The following is a 17,515-nucleotide window of genomic DNA, read 5'->3' on the forward strand; positions in this document are numbered from 1 at the left end:
AAGGAGGAGGTGGCTGGGACACGTGCCCAGCCGCCTCCTCCTCCTCCCGCCTTGCCTTCGTTCACCGGGAAAGGGCTCCACGGAGCCCTTTCGCAGTGAGCGAAGGAAGGGCGAGGGCCCGTTTGCCGGCCTCTGACGGCCCCAGGAGGGACCCTCAGGGGCCGGCAAAGGCAGCGGGAGGAGGCAGAGGCTCCCTCCCTCTGAAAAGGGGGTGGAAGCCCCGCCCCTGGATGGCAGAAGCCCTGCCCCCTGGGGGCAGAAGCCCCAGCCCAGCACCCAGCACCCATCCTGGGGTTAGAAGCCCCGCCCCCGGCACACGACCTTAAAAAGGTTCGCCATCACTGTCATAGGCACTCCCACTTTGCCTGTTTGCACTCGGTGCAGTTTGAGGTGTGTGTGTGGGGGGGGGGGATCCACTTGACCCTGTGCATTTTGCACCAGGTCACCTACTGCGTCTTTTTCGCAACACCGCAATGATCCATATCTTTCGTAGTGAGAACTTACTACCGAATCAATCCAGATTGTGCAGGATCATTTTGAAAATGGAGGCGCCTCCATTTTCAAAACAATCTGGCACATCTGCTGCCTCTTTCTCCTCCCTCCTCTTCCTCTCCCCCACACCTGCTGTGTCCTTTGACTTCCTTCCATTCCCCGTGCCTACTGCATCCTCCTTCCTCCTCTTCCTCTCCCCTACATCTGCTGCATCCTCCTTTGTCCTCCTTCCTCCTCTTCTTCTCTCCTCTTCCTCCCCCTCTCCTGCCATGATTGAATGTCTCATGGCATTTTATCCCCTATTGTTGTTCTCCATCCCCCCCAAGTGTGAACAGCAATAGGGATAAAATGACACTGAGAGATTCAATCGTGACAAATATAGTGGGAACTTCGATTCGGTTTCGCATCAAATCAAATCGGATCTCCTCAGTCCAAAAATGTAAATGTGAAAGCACCCCAAATTTCCGTCCTCCACTGTTCTACTTAGTTTCTAGTGAGTGAGTGAGTGAAGACGTGCAGGGTGTCTGGAGCCAACTGAGAGATCGGGTTGGAGCGTGGAGTGAGTGGGGATAGTGAGACGACGAGACAGAGATCAAGACAGACTGTGCATAAGAAGGAGGAGCTGGAGGACTGGGCTCGTTGGAGGAGGAGTGCAAAAGAAATTGGAGAAGGAAGGCAGACGGAAGAAAGAAGACAGAAGTATATTTAAACATAGACTTAGGAAAAGTCATACACTAGAGAAGACAGACAAATAGAAAAGACGGAAGTTATGTATCTTTTCTAAGAAGCAGATAGAGATAGGACTGGAAATCTTTATTTTTTGAAGAATGTATAAAGTAACAGAAGTTAGACTGTTTAATAGATGCCTTTCAATGTAATATATGAAAAGTTAAGGCCTGCAAGAGTCTTGTAAGTGGGAAAACACTCATTCAATTTTGAAAAAAGTCTCTGTCAATGTTCTTTTTGATAAGAGACTCACTTAATGGCTGCTGCTAAGAGCTATTTATAAATAGGGATCATGTAGGGGAGGTTTATATAATTAACATACCTAAATGGACCAATGTGTCACTGACAACTTTTTATTGCATCCATGTAGCTTAAAACTACTTTAAAAGTAATTTTAATGTAATTTGGCAAATATTTGTTATTTATAATTTTATATATGTATCATTTAGTCATGTACAATTTGTGATTTTAGGCATTTGTCATCTGTGATTTTAACTATGAGCTTGTGTAAGATTACCCACTATACTGAACTCTTACAAAGACTCATGTAGCATCAATTAACTGATAAATAAATGGTGATTTTGTAGAGAATCATAGTTACCATGAAATATTTGCTATTACATATTTACATTGTCCTTTCTGTGATGGAAAACATTACCAATTTTGTTTGCTTCAAAGTGAATTTGTAATTTGAAATTTATATGTATTCAAAACAGTACATTTTAATGTATAACAGTATTTACAATATCACACCATTAGTTCAGGCATTGGCTCTATCTCCTCTACATATTGATATTACTTCACCTTACCCTTAAAGGCCCATCTCTACCCAAGATCTTTCCAAACTGCTTTAAATGCTGATTTGACTGTTATAAAAAACAGTATAGAAATGTTACCTTGGACCTTTTGTTGGGAGTATATGCTTTAGCATTGCTAAATATTAATCTGACATCTTTACACAGTTCCATTGGTGTGTCATAGTTTCCAGCTTCCAATGTCTCCTTCACAGTGCCCAAGTCCATTGGTGTGTCTATAATTTCTCTGTAGTCCTAAATGAAGAAACCCAAGTGACTTCATTATTTAAATATTTTGTGGATTGGGAATAAGATGAGGGCGAGCTTCTCCTACACGCATAAGCCTCTTGATGAAGACAAAACAGGAGAACACTCTATGCAGTATGATCCAAATACATTATACATTTTTCTAGGGACTAAGAAAAGAACTAATCTGCAGTACAGTCATCCTTCTGTAACAAAGTATTCCTTATCCATGGATTCAAGCATCCATGGCTTGAAAATGTTTACATACATACATATTCTGAAAAACAATGTTTTTCTATTTTATATAAAGGGGACCATTTTACTATCCTCTGTATTTAATAAATTACCACAGATTTTGGTATCCACGGGGGATCCTCGAACCCAGCAGATACCAAGGGCCAACTGTATTTATGTTTTAACATGCAACCTTACAGACCAAGTCTGAAAATAGTATTTTGTACTCCACTATAATATTTGAAAAATGTTAAAACAGACTGACTATAAAGACAATTCTGCCGTTTTGGAAATAAATTTCAAAATCCCCATGATTTTGTTATTTTTTTGTCTTCTATGTATACTCTTCCAACACTTATTTTGTGAAAGCCTTTCAAGGACATGAGTATTTCAAGCTCATTTAATTGTTTTAAGTTGCAGAACACTGTCTTGATGAAATTGGTCTCAGTAGGTTTTGTTCTCCTTTTTTTAAATTTTTATATTTTTACTGTTACCAGTCTTCAATTTTAATAAGTGAAATTAATTAAATTAATTCCAAAAGGAGATTAGTTTGAAATATGTAATGCTTTCTAATATTGACAATTAATAATATAAGTGGGGTGTGAGCTGTATTTCAATGTCAATTATATGTTGTCAGACAGTATTAGAGAGATTTTGAAACACCTCAGTGACTAACTGAAAGAAAGTAAGAAGTTAGCAGCATGAGCTTTCACAGACTTCAATCTACTTCCTCAGATGCTTGTTATGGAGTGAAAGCCAGGGACAGACAGGGGGCAGGCATTTAATGGAAGAAGCTGCCAACTTCTTACTTTCTTTCAGTTAGTCTCTAAGGTGCTACAAAATCTCTCCGATTCTACAGACTAACACGGCTACATCTTGGAATTCTATCACTATATGTGGGACAGTAATTCTTGTTTGCATTTACTCACTGTTAATAAAAAAATCCTCTTCATCTTGCATTCACCTCCCCTCACCTTCAAAAGCCATCCTAATTGGGATTATAGGAATCAGAGTCCAACACATTTAGGTTGGGAAAAGCTTAGGTTGTCCTGGAGACTTTTCAAGTCAAGTACATTTTTTTTTGTAAAGTGATTAATATTAATCATGGTCTTGTCAACAAACAGTAACATACCGGGTACTGATCCAGATCAACAGGTTGCCTGAATGCTTCAGAATCCTCACACTGGAAAATTAAATTTATAAGTTCCATGCATTGTTTCTTCCAACTATTTTCATCATAGCTGGCTTTCACAGTGGTTTTCTTCTTCATGGCCTTTCGCTTTAAAACAGAAGTATAATATGCCTAAATAAAAAAATAACACCAAGGAATAGTCCAAAAATACCCGCTAAGAAGCTAGTGTATAATATCCACACTAGTAGACTACAATATATATACTGCACAGCAGCAAAATTGCAAAACTACTACTGTCTTCCAGACAGTGAAAATTATGGCTGAAACAGGCTGACTTACTTTTTTAGACCGTGCTCGTGGTGTATATGTTTCTCCATCGTCCTACAAAACAAACAAAAAAACCTCTTCATTTTTAAAATTTACAAAACAAAGTATCAGACACCATCTTGCTCAGCAAGTTCACAATACAGAGATCATATGGGTGTTAAGTAAGAATAAGACGTACAACATAAGAATAAAAAAAGTATTACCAGTTCAGCAGCATCAATGCTATCCACATTATTTGTTGCAATGCACAACTCAAAAATATCTGTACAGTCTGGATTTCTAGAAAATAAAAACATTAAGTTTAGAAAAAAAGTGTACCTTTTGGCTATCCAAAACCTACAGCTAAAAAGACTGAAATTTGTTTTTCCAAATAACATTGACCCATAAAAAGACAAATCTAAGTAACACATTTTTAAATGCACTGGCAGTAGTGAACAAACAACTGCTGTTAATGTTTCAGCTAGCTTTCTAAGACCAAGACTTAAGAGCATGTAAGTAAAAATACAGCCAGCCTGATAACTTACATGGAACTGCCCCTACCATATCCAGGCTACAGTTGCCACTGGAAACAGAAGTATATTTATTCTGAACACGGACTACTTTTTAGTTATTCACTGAGAAGCCTATAAATAGTACTTTTAAAGCCTACAACCACTATTGCAGCAATAATAATCATTAATAATGGTCAGTAATAAGGTTATTCTGATTGTAAGCACCAAACTTACATGCATTTCATTATCAGTTGGGAATACTTCACTTACCTGATGAATTCTAAGAGCTGATCTGTGATTTTTTGAGCAGACCTAGCAATTGTGCTATTGGGTTCGTTGAAGGTTCGGGCATTGCTCTCAATATATCTCACGTCCCAAATCAATGCAGAGAGTCTCCTGTATTTAAAAGTAAATAAACAGAATAGAATTTAAAATATGAGAATTATCATGCAATCATAAAAATTACTAATACTGAAGATCTTTTAAAATGAAAGAATCCCTGTTTTTATTCGTCTGATGTTCTAACAAGGACATACATGAAAGTCTTTTTGCCACAGTTTAGTAAAACTGTGACCCTATATACTGTAATTTATCAGAAAATCCCTCCCACATAAGAGATATTGAAAGAGGACATGATAGAGAACACAAAAAAGTGATAAAAAGGCAAGAGACAGCCAGGCAACCCTCTGTGTATTGCTTCAAATTCTAAGGTCACAAATAACGATATATTCTTTTGTACTATTGAAAATATTAAGATACTGTGGTTAACCTACTGACCTGTATTATAGCATTTATGAATGATGATTACCCACCAAGAAGAGGACTATTTGAAGAATCTAATTTTGGATTTTCCAGTTCACCATTCAGTTTAAGCTATGTACATAAAATTTCTATTGAAGTTACAAAATTGCTCTGAATGACATATAGTACTTCCATCAATACTTTCATTCTAATGCCACATCAGACTAACCTGTAAAACCGGTTAACTAGTCTCATCCGAATAGTCCAAAGATCTGTTGGATAAGCTATTATTGTACTGTACTTTGGATATGTATTCAGATCAACTGGACCAGCAAATGCTGCTGAAATATCTGTTAAAACAGTAATTTCAATCAGTTAAAACACCTAAAGTTTCTACAGAACTAATCTCTCAGTCTTTAAAAAGTAGGCTAAACTTTGCTTTTGAAGACTTAGGACAGATTAAAACAAATTAAAACCAGGAAAATGCAACTGTTTTTATAATTACAAAACACAGGCAGGGAACATTCTAATCTTTAATCCACTCCTCCCCAACTCTCAAGTCTATTTCTTAGATTTCTAGATCCTTACCAAGAGTCAGAAGTTGATCAATTGCAGAAATAATTCGCTCACATTCTTCATCCTGGGATTTTCCTTGCCATTCGCCCTTTTGAGGTCTGTATAACAGTTTTGCCATCTCTTCAGAAGTCACAGAAACACTAGCTCCCAATTCCTCAGGCTTATCAACTACTTATTTTCAACAAATACAAGGAATATAAGAAAAAATAAATAAAATGTTGCCAAGGTAAAAAAATTCTTATGATAAAACCTAAAGGCACTTAGCAACAATATCATCTCCATCTTTATTCTCTTAAAAGAGGATAATTGTTAGATACTTATTTGATGTTGGAAGGGAGCTACCTTATACAGCATGCCCATGTCATACATGAGTGCGCCATATGCGGCTTTCAGCTTATGCTGAAAGCCCCATGCTGGAAGAGGCAATACCGCATGCACCTCAGGCACACATGCAAGAGCCCCGTTGCTTTCAATGGGGCTCAAGCATTTGCCGATTTCCCTTACGCTGGTGGTGGTGGGGGGGGGGGGGGTTCCAGAACAGGTCCCTCACGTAAGGTAAGGGCCCACTGTATATTGTATAAACACATGTATGACTCTAGAAATTTTAGTTAAAAATTTTACCCCAAAAAACTGAGTCAACTTATCCACAAGTCAATGTAAGTACAGTATTGTACTTTAACACTTATTTTAAAAAGGAATCATCCCCTAGTGAAAAGACCATAATCTCTGCTAGAATCACTGACCCCCCTGTATTCTTTCCAGCCTTTAATATGAGCACAAACATGCTTGCTGGAATTTTGTAATTTTTTTGGCACTGTTTCCTGTTTTTCATCCTTTAGATCCTTTGTTCATGTCTAAGTTTTACCCTCAACTTATCCACGGGTCATTTCAAAATGCTTAATTTTGGTCCCAAAACCTGCTCTCGACTTATACATGAAGTCAACTTACAGTTGACTATATATGGTACCTGCTTTTCTAGCACTGTATGTTTGATGTATTGTATATACTAGCATATTTTATTTTGTAAATATGTCCAGCTGTTTCAAATGTATGCTTGTTTGACCATACTACCATTTGTTCTATATGCTGTATTGCACATTTGGTATTTTATCAATCATGATGAATACAGTAGTTTTATTAGATTATTCTACAATCAGAGCTTCAAGAAGTAGGACCTATCTCTGTCACTAGACTAGAACTGGAATTCCTCCCCTCTAGATGCAACTCTCATAATCCTTCACCACTGATTATGCTGGCTAAGGCAGATAGGATCTGTAAAAAACACCTGAACCTAGAGCTGCCCACACCTGCACTATATCTGGAATAATGTCAGCTTCTATATATTGTTGGAATACAAGTCCCATCTGACTTGCCACCCAGCCAAAAGTGAAGAATGCTGGACGATACAAACAACTGTCACTCACCCTCATACTAGACAGTTATTTGCATTTTTTTAAAAAAATTAAGTTGATAGATATGCCTTTTATATGGCATTTTTAAAACACATACACACAATGATACATGCTACTTCGTGGTTGTGTAACAATTCAATTTTAGTTTTATTCCCCAATTCTTACAATGTTCCTCAAAGAACAAATTAAGAGTAGAAGTTAAGAATGCTAACCCAAAGTACAAGTTAAGAGTAAAAGAGTTAATTAAGAGGAAAAGTGGAGTGGGGGATGCATAATCCTTTGCATTAAAAATTAGGGCTACATTTCTTCTCACAGTGGAAAAGATATGGATACCTATGTTTTTTTCTCCTGTAGAAAAGTAAGTAGGAGGAGGCATGATTCCAAACCAGAGTTAAGCAACCCCTTGCCTCATCATACATCTATCCAAAACTCCTGAGACTGATTTCAGCTAAAGGAAAAGTCAGGGACACACGTGATTACAATTCACAACTAAGGTGTGGCTGAGTAATTCTTCACAATGCGCTGCAAAACCATCATTTTTTAAAAAAAGCAGCTGTTGAACAATATCAACTGAGTTCTGTAAGTAAACTCAAGGAGTTCACATCAACTACATTGTTATTGCTGCAGTTTCACTATAATGGACAAAGCAACCACATATGCATTATGTCATCTGGAAGCACACTTTTAATATATTTTGCAAATGATTTCTAAGGAAGCATAATGAATTTACAGTGGTACCCCGGGATACGAATTGATCGCGTTACGAAATTTCCGGGATACGAAAAAGTTAGATTGGAAAAAACTGTTCCGGGATACGATGTTTTTTTCGGGTTACGAAATTTTTTTCGGCGTGAAATTTAAACACAAAGCGCGGCTAGCGGCTTTCCAGCGCTAACGGAAAGCCTTTTCGGGTTGCGAAATTACTCAGGTTACGAACGGAGCGGCGGAACGAATTAAATTCGTAACCCGAGGTAGCACTGTATATCCACTGAGCAATGTTATAGTAAGCTGTTCCTTTCAGGGCACTTAACAGTCTAAAGAATATTCCTTATAAACTTTATTTCAGAAGATAGTCATCATCCATCATCCAGATGAGAGGGAGAGAAAGGCCAGCCACCTGCATCAGGCCTGGCCTAAAGGAAGAAGGCGAACCCGCCCTCCCATCCATCTGCCATGGTCCAGGCCTCAGAGGGAGAGAAAAACTGCTGGACCTGATCCCCTTCCCCACTGGCATTCCCTTCTCCTTTTGTGTCATGTCTTTTTAGACTGTAAGCCTGAGGGAAGGGAACTGTCTAATTAACCATTTTGTAAGCCACTCTGAGAAACTTTGTGGCTGAAGAGCAGGGTATAAATACTCTAAATAAAAATAAGAGAATTAAAGGATACTGAAAATAATCCTTTGTCCAGTTAGCAAGAAAAATTCCAACCAATTACTTCTGCATACCATTATCTGGAATTGGCTCCATGTCCCAGGGGCTAAGTCTTTCAATTTCTCCATTGTCCCATCTATTTAATAAAAAAGATATAAAAACAAAGATAGTTAGAGACAGAAAATATACAGGCCACTGTGGAATTGATATTTTTAAAATATGGGTTTTGGGAAACTTGGCTGATATGACAAGAATTACAAGTATTGGTAAAGCACATTTAAATCAACATAAACAGCAGCTCCCTCTTCTGTAGAAACCACATTTTTTGGTTCCCATACTTTCCAGTGTCCTTAAGATTACTGTGGGTTGAGTCTAGTGAAACCTACATCTTCGTGATCTGTTCTGGATTTTGCTTTGTACTGCTCACCAATGATTTAAATATGTTTGATATGCAGTGGTTATTTTCTTCCTTGTTCCCTCTGCTAGAACACTTTTTTCTTAGTTTGTGGAAAAAATTCAGGTAGTTTAGATTTTTAATATTAGGGTAGTATCATTGGTGAAACTTTACTTTCCTAACAATACACTTTTTCTAATGGAAAAAGCATCCCTTGGATAAGGATCTTTTTTCTCTTTCTGGATGTAAAAAAGTAATAAGAAATACAGGATTATCCCCAAGTTGCATCAAGAGTTATATATTAAGGCCTAAAACATTTTGAATTAAAAGAATTCTATTCAGATACAACTAACACAATTCCTTTAATTTAAAATTACACTGGGCCTTAATATACTGTAGTATTCTAAGTGCCTCTTTGAGATCTTCTCTCTTCTGTTCCCATGCTGATAGCTTCCTCAGATTTCAGAACTGCCAGTGAATTCATTCTCTGGTCCTAAAAAGATGACTTTATATAAGAACTAAACATCTGAGCAAACAAAGGACGAAAAGTGCAATCCAACACTGCAATCCAGTATATTTAGTGGACCTTACTTCCTAGTAAGCGTGTTATAGTTGCAGGACAAATTTTTATAGCAATATATATACAGTTCCATCCAAAGCAGTCAGGATTTTCCACATCCCTCTTTACCTAGCTATTACAGTATTCCTGAGCTTTCAGATTAGGTGTGTTGCTCAGTGTAGTCCTGTTCACTGAAAAAGCCAGAATACATAAAGAAAAGGTCAGAAAAGGTTTCTCGCTGCCATCCAGTTCATTATAAACAGTGACACACTTTCACAAGACTACCAGCCACTGCAAATATATTTTTTAAAAATATGCCTTCAAGTCAGAAGTGACATTAGTCTGAAGTGAACATGCTAAAACAAACATGCACATACTTAACACTATAACACTGAAAAGGGCTGTCCGGATATTGTGGTTGATAAGGCTCTTGGCTTAAAACAGTTCCAAACCACCAAGCATCATCAATAATTGAACGGAAGTGGTCAGCTGTAAGGAAAAAAACATATTAGATATACAATTCTTTAAGTAAACCTTTTTGGCAATAGGCCACAGGGAAAATTGTGACTATTAATGTTTTTGATACTTATTTCATCTTCTAACTAGCTGCTCTCGAAGACAAATGTCTTAAGCTCTGGACTGTAGTATTTACATTCTTCTGATTTCAAAGTAAGCAAAAAACCTGAAGGACTCAAAACTTAATCCTTCAGTAATTAGAGAAATGATTGGTTCACTCACATCAATGTGTTTATGCTATGCTGCTATGAGTATAAAGGAACAACTTTCCCAAACAGCAATTCCTATTTTTTATGCAGTTAGTATGACACACTCAGTCATCCCTTCTTCTATCAATTTTTGCCTTGTGGCAACAGTTGACAAGTAGAGTTCAAGCTCCTACCTGAATTCCCATAATCAATACAACTAAACAGTATCAATACCAGAATTAATATTACTACAATACCCACCTTGGGCAAGTAACACTCAGGGAAGGCAATAGCAAACCTCCTGTGAAAAAATCTTGCTAGGAAAATTGCATGATAGGTTTGCCTTAGGATCGCCATAAGTTGGAAACAACTTGAAGGCACACAACAACAACCAATTATACTACTATTTGGAAGTCCCTGGTTGCAACGTTGAGGTGACAGGAGAGAAGCTTTGCTCCGTTCTCCGTTTGACCGCTATGGAACTCGCTTGCTTCCTCAACCTAAAATCAGCTAGGGGACGCAGAGGGTATCCAAGCCAAGTGAGGCTTGGGTTTGAGGGCTCACAGGGGGCTTGAGATTCCTCCTCAGATGTGATCCCAACGTGGGATAACTGGATGCAAAAAATTAACAAATTTAGGGAACTATATAAATTATCTTGTTACATCCAAAATCAGAATATGACAAAGAGGAAAAACAATTGGAAAAAAATCTAGATTGGTGGAAAAAGAAATGGGACTTGAACTTAAGTCTCATAGAAGTTTGATATCTTTCTTTATGATTCGACAGAACCCTCATCTAATTAACTTGTTCTTTATGTTTCTCATAATTGCAGGTCTGTAGAGGACAAAATGAATCCCCCACTCAAAGCAAATTGTGGTAGGATAGGAGCTGAGAACTGCGGAGATAAACATGTAGTACACAACAGAAAGTTGGATAAAATTGAAATTTGGTGGCTTTCTAAGATCAGTCACAATTTGTACTATCTATACTTGGTAGTTTGCTATTTAATTGCTTAATACATATCAGAGATCATGAGTCTTTTAGTTTATAAATAAACAAATTCTTTAAGACCTCAAGAACATAAGGAAGATTCAATACAGGTCAAATAAGACAAAAAGACGTTTCTGAGCAGTTATAAATGTTTCATTTGTATCTGTTTTTTATTATATATGACAATAAAGTTTTTAAAAACAAAAACAAAACTATACTACTATTTGCTGCTGCATGGTATTACCAAGACTCTTCCATCATCTGAGAAGGATAGACTTACAAGGTTTCCAGTTTCTTTGCCGTGCTTCATCATAGAACTGACGTAACACTAAGAAATCAATAACATCTGGCATATCATGGTATCTAGAAGAAAGATTAAATTTAGTAGTTTTCTGATGTATACAGATCATCTATATTCTGCATATATTTTCTATGTGGAAAACATACATACTTGAGAGAAAATGACTTGTCTTGAAGATGCCCTGTAATATGATCCATAAGAGTAAGCTTAAGACAGCATAACGTAGGAGGCCCAACTTCATAACGTATCCCAACAATTTTTACCAATTCTTGTTCCTGGCAACAGATGCACACATAATGAAGAGACTCATTAGTACTGGTATAGTGGCAATGAAGAATCTCATTAATATTGGTATAATTGCATTACTTACATTTGTAATGAAAGCATTGAAACAGCAGTACACAATTAAGGAATAGATAAAATAAACCAATCTTGGAGCTTAACACAAAAAAGATTAAGATTCTATTTTATGAGGTTTCCAGCTTATATTAGTAAAGTCTGTCGGGGGGGGGGGGGGGGTTGTTTTGTGGCAGAATTCATATTCACAACCCAAATTATCTCTGCTTTTTAAAGCAATGAGAAGAACAATTTGGAAACTGTACTGATTTAAGGTTCTTAAATAACCTTAAAATGTATTCTACAAGTGTTAAGATAGGGGAGGGCTACTAGGAGATAAGAAGTTAAGTTCAAAGGCACACGTTATGAAAAAGCTGTTTTACATCTTATTATAGGAGCACTTCACTGAGAAAATTTAAATTAAATCCAAAACTGTTCCTTCACCATTTATACATACAAGCAAGAAAACTGTTTTCTAGGTGTTTTCAGAGTAGCACTATATTTCTGTCTATGAATCCTTGGATTCAGTCTCTCCAAATCTCTACTGAAAGGGAAAGTGACTGAACAGATGTCTGTTCACATTTTCTATCAACAGACTTAATCTATTCTTTGGGAAAGTTTAGAAAATGTAAGAAAGAGATAGGACCAGCCTCTGCCTCCTCCTGCTTGCGTACCTCTGCTTGCTTCCAGAAGCATACATACACCATCACCACGACATGGGTAATTCAGAAGAAGTGCCTTCTTGTAAGACAGGTATTCAGTCCACAGAACTACTCAGACTTTTCCTGTCTCAACAAGCATGATTGGGCAAGTGATGGGTCACTCACCTGCCCTCTCCCTCTGAATTTCTTCACCTGTATCTATATCCTGGCTACAGTCTTGCTGGTGGCTTATGCAATAAATTCTCCTATGATAGTGGCTGGGCTTTTTCATGTGATACATTTACATCCATATTCAGTTCAAAGGTCATGGAAGTGATGCATTAACAACTTCTGACCATGGCCCTCTATCACACAGTTACTTATAGAACTGCAACCGTTTCTCCATGAGGCCTCACATTTATATCAGTAGAAACAAAGGTAATGATTAGAAATTGTTAGAACACACTAATAAATATCATACATTCTAAATTCTAGAATTTAACTTGGATTAATATGCACACTGCAGTTTGCTGAAAATATTATTTTGATGCTGTGAAGGGGAAGAGAAGTAATTGCAAGGCCGTAAAACAAAGTAGCTGGGTGGGCAAGTTCTGCTGCTAGTAGTGGGTTCATTTTTCTCCTCATTGGAAACTTTCCCCCATAACGAAGTTTGAAATACTCTTATTTGGAAACAAAGTTGGAAATACTCTGTTTTGGTACACAAACATTTGGCAAAGCAAGATGTGGATGATGAATTCTGGAGGCTTCCAGGAGTAGAAATAGCCATTTTAAAAATATTTGACCATGGAGCAGGAGTTATATATAAAAAAAACCCTAAAAGGTCACACGCAGGCCACGGAGCACAATTTTCCAACTCCTTCAACAGTGGAATGTTATACTTTTTAAGTGAAAGCAAATAATGCACAAATCTACATAAGAGCTAGTAGATTATGGTCGAAGTGGGAAACATAGTGAGATTCCTCACTATGCTAGGAAATTCACTGACCTCATCTTCCAATTTGTCATATTCTTGTTGACTTCACTATTTTAATAATGGAACTGTAAGTTACTTTGCAAAGGAATAAACAGCCAATGACAAATCAGTCTTACCCTAAGAACCATTTTCCGCCATGGCTCCTTGTGAGGATTCAGCTGATAAATATTGTTTTTTCTCACTGCTTCAATATAAGCTTCGTGGCCTTGTCGAAAATATATCACCTAATATAAACAAATTCTTAAGTTAGTGAATGAGTCAAGCACAAAATTAATTTAATGGAAGTTTAAAAGATATCTGTTTCACTGCAGGTCTGGCTACATTAATTACTTCAAGGCGATTGCAGCCTTTAAAAACCAGACTAACTGGTATCTCCCAGACGGCCTTCTCTGCAATTGCTCCCAGACTATGAACCTGCCTGCCGGACGAGATTCGTCAAATTGCCATCTTAGACAGTTTTAAAAAAGCTGTCAAGACGGATCTCTTCTGGCAGGCCTTTCCTGAATAAAAGTGTCCAGCCACAGAATTATCATTCCCTCACATCATGTATTAGCCCTCCATGCTGTCCTCGTTATATTTTTATTGTCTTGATATATTAATATTAACAGATATTTTAAACTCCAATTTCAGTTGTATCATGTTTAATCCTGTTTTAAGAGGGGAATTTGAGACATAATATTGAATATGGATATTTTAATGTGTTGTGAGCCGCTTTGATTGTCTCGTCACAGAAAAGAGGTATAAAAATAAAAGTTTTAGTATTTTTATTATTATTATTATCACTCACTTGCCAGTTGCACTTACTATATATTCCTCACCACCACTACACAGCCATCTAGGTTGAATGAAAACAGCTACAAAAGAATTAACCTCTTGTACAATCCTCCCTTCCAGGAAGGTGAGTGCAATGACCCTTTCTGTCATGTCACTATCGTCATAACAGTACATGCAAACAAGTCTTGCTACTGTCTTAAGAGATCTTCATTAGAGCCCTTATTAGCCCTTTAGATACTGGGTTTTAGTAGCTTTTTAATACACAAACATAGAGCTGAATGTGTAGCCTGACAGGCTAGTAACATGTTTCAGTGTTACTGAGATGTCTGCAAAAGCAGTCTGGCTGTTCTTTTTGTAACTTAAAAAATGTGTTCACAAACATTGTGGTTCCCAATTGCTGAATGTTGGCTGAGGATCTAGTGGGTTACACACTCATGCACATGTGCACAAACATATAAAACACCATGTGCTCCCAATCCCAGTAACATCCACTGAGATCACCATTTACCTGGCACTACTAGGAGCAGTTAAACAAAGATCTTATGCCAAGGAATAATATTCTCCTCCCTCATCAGTACACACTGATCAGCAGAACTGTGGGGAAAAAGCAGATGGAATACTACTGGCTTTAGAGGCCACTTAAAGACAGCCATGGTCAAATGTGGCTAGGTAAATTCCTTTAAGGAGTAAGGAATTTTGTAACGATAAAGGTAAGTAGTACCACTGTATGGTTTGCCCCTAATATTTTCCCATGCAGTGCAGAAAGTTAGGGGCCTGAGCTCAGTTATGCTACTCCAAAGAGAAAGCAGATTATGTGGCATAGTTTAATTGCTCTCACCTCATCACCCATTTGTGGGACAAAAGGAGATCTTCGAAGTCTGATGTCTGTTATCCAATCAGGAGGATGGAACTCACAGGACAGTTCTAGAACTGAAGATGGTTGGGAGGCATCCACTTCAACCTCAACGTCCTTTTAAAAGTTATTCAATTTAGAAAGCAATGTTAAGTCTGCTTATTAGCCATACAATTCTCTGAATGTGTATAAGATTACTTTCATTCCAATTTTTATGTTAATGCACCTTTTGGATAATTTAACTTCCACTCACCAGTACTATTATCACAGAGTATTATGCAATACAAAAATGGTCAATTATAATTTACGTAAAAGCAAAAGGGCACTAAACAGAACTGGTATCTTTAGGTCTACGTTTTAACTGTTTTGTGTAAACATTTTGTTAATGTTTGTTAGTTTCCACAACATGAAATACCTCTAGGTAAAAGTTGTGATCATCAAAGTATTGAATTCTTTGCCCATCTATAATTTCTTTACTAGCATGATATAATCATAGAACAAGAAGTGTATGGAGTTATAAAGGTCATGGGCTGCGATCAGACAGCTGTACAACTAATGTCCTCAAGTGACACATCAGCCAGGAAGGCTGAAGACATGGCCATGGCTCACATGGAATGGCCTCAAAGAGGTCAATGGCTGCAAAATCGGCATTTGAGGTCTGAGAGCCTGTTGACACAGGAGTGCTTTCAGCCATAACACCGTATTTCTTCTCACTTGGGGCACGAATGGATACAAGTGACAACTACATGAGATTTGTGCAAACAACTGAGACACTTCACGTGTCCATCCCATCCAGCAACTTTGGTGCCACAAGAGAAGCATTTTCTGAACAATGCCAGCAAGAAATGGGGCCCAAAGGGCAAGCATGGCTTCGACCACCGAACACTATACCATCTGGCTTGCCCAGCTAACACCAGTACCAAAGTGACCAGAGATTGTGACTGAAAACTGAAAGTAACTGAAGATTGTAGTTCTTTCTGTTCTGCTGTGTTGCAAATAAAAAAGGAACTGTCAATTTCAGCAGGAAGCCCCTTATATAGTGTTACTGGAGATGGGCAGGGCTACCATCAAAACGCCTCTATAGGATTCTAGAAGATTCCAAACTATGCACTGTACAAGCAGAGGATAACCCATTTGTGTGTGTCACAGAAGCCATGAAGGAGGAGGACAGATTGCTTACCTGTACCTATATTTCTTTGAGTGGTCATCTGTGAATTCACACAGATGGGTTATTCTGTGCCTGCGCAGTAAAGCTTGGAAACTTCTGTAATCACTGGACAAAACTTTGTTTGCAACTTTTCGGTGGTAGCTCTGCCAACCCTCTTATAAACCCCCTTAGCAGTCCCACTTTTCTCCAGTTCCATAACGTATGCTGCATGGCAGCGACAGAAAAGAACATGAACGAGCTGGACACAACTGAGGAGCATGGGTGTGAATTCACAGATGGCCACTTGAAGAAATACAGTTACAAGTAAGCAACCTGTCCTTCTTCTTCGTGGTCTCTGCAAATGACACAAATGGGTCAGTGGAGGAGGAAGTGTCATGATACCAATTGTAAATTCAAACCAGTTGTACCTATGAACAACCATAAAACCTTAAAACTCTGAAAGGAGCATTCAATTATAAGGTTCAAATAAGTTGTACAGTAGCCCCTCAGTTTTCTTTTTTCCCCCTAGGGGGCAGATCCTACATGCGAGTAGCAGGAGAATGTCTGTGTCCGGTTACTGAACCTGAGCCTTGTGGAGAGTTAGGAGGTCTGGACAGGCTGGAAGCTGGTAAAGTTCTCTCAGGGACAAAGGGAGCAGCAGTTCGAACCAAGGCTGTCTCGGCCACCATGGGGTGATGAGGATGGCGTTGGAACTGTCCACTCTCATCTTGGCAATAACTCTTGTAATGAGAGGGGTGAAAGGCGTATAGGAGTTTCCTTGACCACTCGAACAGGAACACATCCCCACTGGGTGTTGAGGTGCATGGCGAAAAGATTGATGTCGGAAACAGAATCGGGATGGAGCTGCTATTCATGGCACGGGCCTGAGGACCTGCTGAGCTAGTCCATCAGATCATTTCCTCTCCTAAAGAGATGAATTGATTGCAAGAGTATTCCCCTGAGTATACACCAGTCCCAAATGTGAAGCATGATCTCGAGTAGCATTAGGGACCATGTTCCTCCTTGTTTGTTCAGATAATACATGACAGTGATGTTGTCTGTCATGGGGAGAACTATCTGTCCAGTAAGCAAAGTCTCGAAGGCTTTGAGGGCTTATTCCACAACTAGTATTTTTAGTGTGTTGATGGGGGACCACTTGTCTCTTACTGTCAGGTTTGAGGTGTGGGCCCCCCATCCCTCCATTGAGGCATCCATGCTCAAGATAATCTGAGGTTGAGAGGCAAGGAATGGCATTCCCACACAAATGTTACTGGGATTGAG

General features: G+C 38.3%; 1 protein-coding gene across 6 annotated transcripts in view; it reads right to left on the reverse strand.

Moving 5' to 3' along the window:
- BRWD1 (bromodomain and WD repeat domain containing 1) overlaps positions 1–17,515 on the reverse strand; it is a 93,477-nt gene that overhangs the window by 13,121 nt on the left and 62,841 nt on the right. For 4 of the 6 annotated variants that reach the window (XM_042456428.1, XM_042456429.1, XM_042456426.1 and 1 more), the window contains 13 exons: positions 15,073–15,204; positions 13,577–13,684; positions 11,640–11,764; positions 11,469–11,551; positions 9,872–9,983; positions 8,616–8,677; positions 5,772–5,930; positions 5,413–5,533; positions 4,713–4,838; positions 4,155–4,230; positions 3,964–4,005; positions 3,625–3,795; positions 2,115–2,267 (listed from right to left, as the gene is read on the reverse strand). In XM_042456428.1, the coding sequence (XP_042312362.1) occupies positions 2,115–2,267; positions 3,625–3,795; positions 3,964–4,005; positions 4,155–4,230; positions 4,713–4,838; positions 5,413–5,533; positions 5,772–5,930; positions 8,616–8,677; positions 9,872–9,983; positions 11,469–11,551; positions 11,640–11,764; positions 13,577–13,684; positions 15,073–15,204 (1,470 nt within the window). The remainder of the gene's footprint in view (positions 1–2,114; positions 2,268–3,624; positions 3,796–3,963; positions 4,006–4,154; positions 4,231–4,712; positions 4,839–5,412; positions 5,534–5,771; positions 5,931–8,615; positions 8,678–9,871; positions 9,984–11,468; positions 11,552–11,639; positions 11,765–13,576; positions 13,685–15,072; positions 15,205–17,515) is intronic. The other 2 variants (XM_042456425.1, XM_042456427.1) reach the window with 2 other exon arrangements.

The sequence above is a fragment of the Sceloporus undulatus genome, chromosome 3, assembly GCF_019175285.1.
Source record: "Sceloporus undulatus isolate JIND9_A2432 ecotype Alabama chromosome 3, SceUnd_v1.1, whole genome shotgun sequence".
NCBI classification, from domain to species: domain Eukaryota; kingdom Metazoa; phylum Chordata; class Lepidosauria; order Squamata; family Phrynosomatidae; genus Sceloporus; species Sceloporus undulatus.